This window comes from Catharus ustulatus, chromosome 2 (genome assembly GCF_009819885.2).
Source record: "Catharus ustulatus isolate bCatUst1 chromosome 2, bCatUst1.pri.v2, whole genome shotgun sequence".
Taxonomy (NCBI): domain Eukaryota; kingdom Metazoa; phylum Chordata; class Aves; order Passeriformes; family Turdidae; genus Catharus; species Catharus ustulatus.
This window is the reverse complement of record NC_046222.1, coordinates 123580519-123582784: the sequence shown is the minus strand read 5'-3', so window position 1 is coordinate 123582784 and position 2266 is coordinate 123580519. Positions and strand designations below refer to the sequence as shown.

General features: G+C 58.1%; 1 protein-coding gene across 1 annotated transcript; it reads left to right on the top strand.

Moving 5' to 3' along the window:
- Positions 1-1638: 1638 nt before the first annotated feature.
- Positions 1639-2022, top strand: KCNE1 (potassium voltage-gated channel subfamily E regulatory subunit 1). The gene has a single exon (XM_033085012.1). The coding sequence runs from the start codon at positions 1639-1641 to the stop codon at positions 2020-2022; it is 384 nt and encodes a 127-aa protein (XP_032940903.1).
- Positions 2023-2266: the final 244 nt, after the last annotated feature.

Here is a 2266-nt window from a genome sequence, read left to right as displayed (position 1 = left end):
AGCCACATCCAGCTGCAATTCCCTGTGTTTGGAGTCCAAAGTCAATGTGCAGCTCTGCTGGGACATTCCCCATGGCCTCAGCCCCCAAACAGGCACCACGAGCTCTCCAGAGGCTCCCCTGGATCCCTGGAATGGCTTTTGCAGCTCTGACACCCCATGGCTGCAGGGATTTGGGTGTTGCAGAACAGGCAAAGATCAGAAAATCTCAGAATCCCAGAATGGTTTGGGTTGGGAATGGACCTCAGAGCCCACCCAGTGCCACCCCTGCCATGGCAGGGACACCTCCCACTGTCCCAGGCTGCTCCAGCCCCAGTGTCCAACCTGGCCTTGGGTGGAGCTGCAGGAAACATGGAGAGGAACAATTCCCAAGGGATGGAGGGACAGCACACAGGGAATGGTTCCCAGTGCCAGAGGGCAGGGCTGGGTGGGATCTTGGGCAGGAATTGTTCCCTGGCAGGGTGGGCAGGGCTGGCACAGGGTGCCCAGAGCAGCTGTGGCTGCCCCTGGATCCCTGGAATGTTCAGTTCCAGGTTGGACACTGGGGCTGGAGCAGCCTGGGACAGTGGGAGGTGTCCCTGCCATGCTGGGGTGGGAATGAAATGACCTCTAAGGTCCCTTCCAACCTCAAAATGATTTTATGATTTGATGTAACCTCGCTGCTGAGGGTTTGGGAATGCAGTGCTGACAGGGTTTCTGTTATTAAGGTGATTTACAGGTGGCACTGGAAAGGGAAAAGGAGCCTTCAGCCTCCTGTGTGACTGTGCCTGAGACCTGGGGGGCTTTGGGCTTCCAGCTGCTTCTGGGTGTCCCCATTCCCTGCTCCTGGAGCTCTGTGCCCATTCCCTGGGGAGCCTCTGGGGGAAGAACCTTGCCCTAAACCCACCCTAAATCCCTCCTGGAACAGCTTCAGCCTCTCCCTCGGCCCAGCCCTGCTGACCCAAGGAGATTGAGGACTTTGCTTTTTCCTCTTCCCCTCATTCCCACATCCTGCCTTGGGCAGTTTTTCAGACCAGGTGGGATGGCAGGAGCAGCACCTTCCTCCAGTTCCTGAGGGGTTTTTGGGGGAAACATCTCAAGCTCATTCACACACACACAGATTCCTTCCTGCAAGGCTCTGCCTCGGAGCTCAGTGGAGATGGGAAAATAAATATTAATAAATAAATCAATAAACAAAGCCAAGAGGTGGAATTATCCCAAATCCCATCTCAGATGTGAACACAGCTTCAATCTTCACTGTGCTGGAGCCTGATGAGCATCCAGCAGTGCTGACCTTGGTGGGACTGAACCATGGAATGTCCTGAGCTGGAATAAACCCCCAGGGATCACCCAGTGCCAGCCCCCCCAAAATCCCAGCCTGGGCATCCCTGGCAGCTCCTGGAGCCCTGTGCCCATTCCCTGGGGAGCCTCTGGGGGAAGAACCTTGCCCTAAACCCACCCTAAATCCCTCCTGGCCCAGCTCCAGCCTCTCCCTGGTGCTGTCAGGTCACAGGAGCAGAGATCAGAGCTGTCCCTCTGTCTGGGACACTCCTCATGCCTGGGGGCTCAGGGGTGTGAGCTGTGTCAGACAGAAAATCCCAGACTGATCTGATTTTCATCCTTTTCCAGCCAGAGCGAGGAAGCAGCGCCACAAACCTGAAGATGTTGGTGCTGTCCAACAGCACAGCCCTGAACCTGCTCCTGTCCAAACTGCTCCAGAGCTGCCTGGAGGAGCAGAACAACAGCTCAGCCCCTGCCCAGGAGAGGAGGGCCAGCAGCAGCCTGGAGATCATCTACGTGCTGCTGCTGCTGGGGCTGTTCGGGTTCTTCACCGTGGGGGTGATGGTGACCAACCTGCGGGCGCGGCGCCTCGAGGGGCCCCGCGACCCCTACAACACCTACATCAACACGGACACCTGGCACAGGAGGGACAGGCTGCACCTCCAGGCCAGGCTCATCGAGAGCTACAAACTCTGCTGCGTCCTGCACAACCAGCTGGCCGTGGAGCAGCCGGGCGCCGAGATCCCGGAGGAGAAATCTTCCTAGGGGATGGGATTGTCCTGAGTGCTGATGGCAGTGATGGGGAGATGCTGGTCCTGCTGCAGAGCCACAGCTTGGCCAGGCTCAGGGAGCAGTGCTGGGGAAGCTGGTGGCTCTGGGATGTGCCACTCGTGTTGGGATCACCAATGGGGATGCACACGGAATGTCGCGGATTCATCGGCGTCACCTCCTGAGCAGGGCCTCAGGGCTGGCTGGGATTTTGGGAATCAATCCAGCCCTGGCAGGGTGG

What these genes read in the sequence shown, in the direction of transcription:
- KCNE1 (XM_033085012.1), top strand. Translation starts at nt 1,639, where the DNA reads ATGTTGGTGCTGTCCAACAGCACAGCCCTGAACCTGCTCCTGTCCAAA.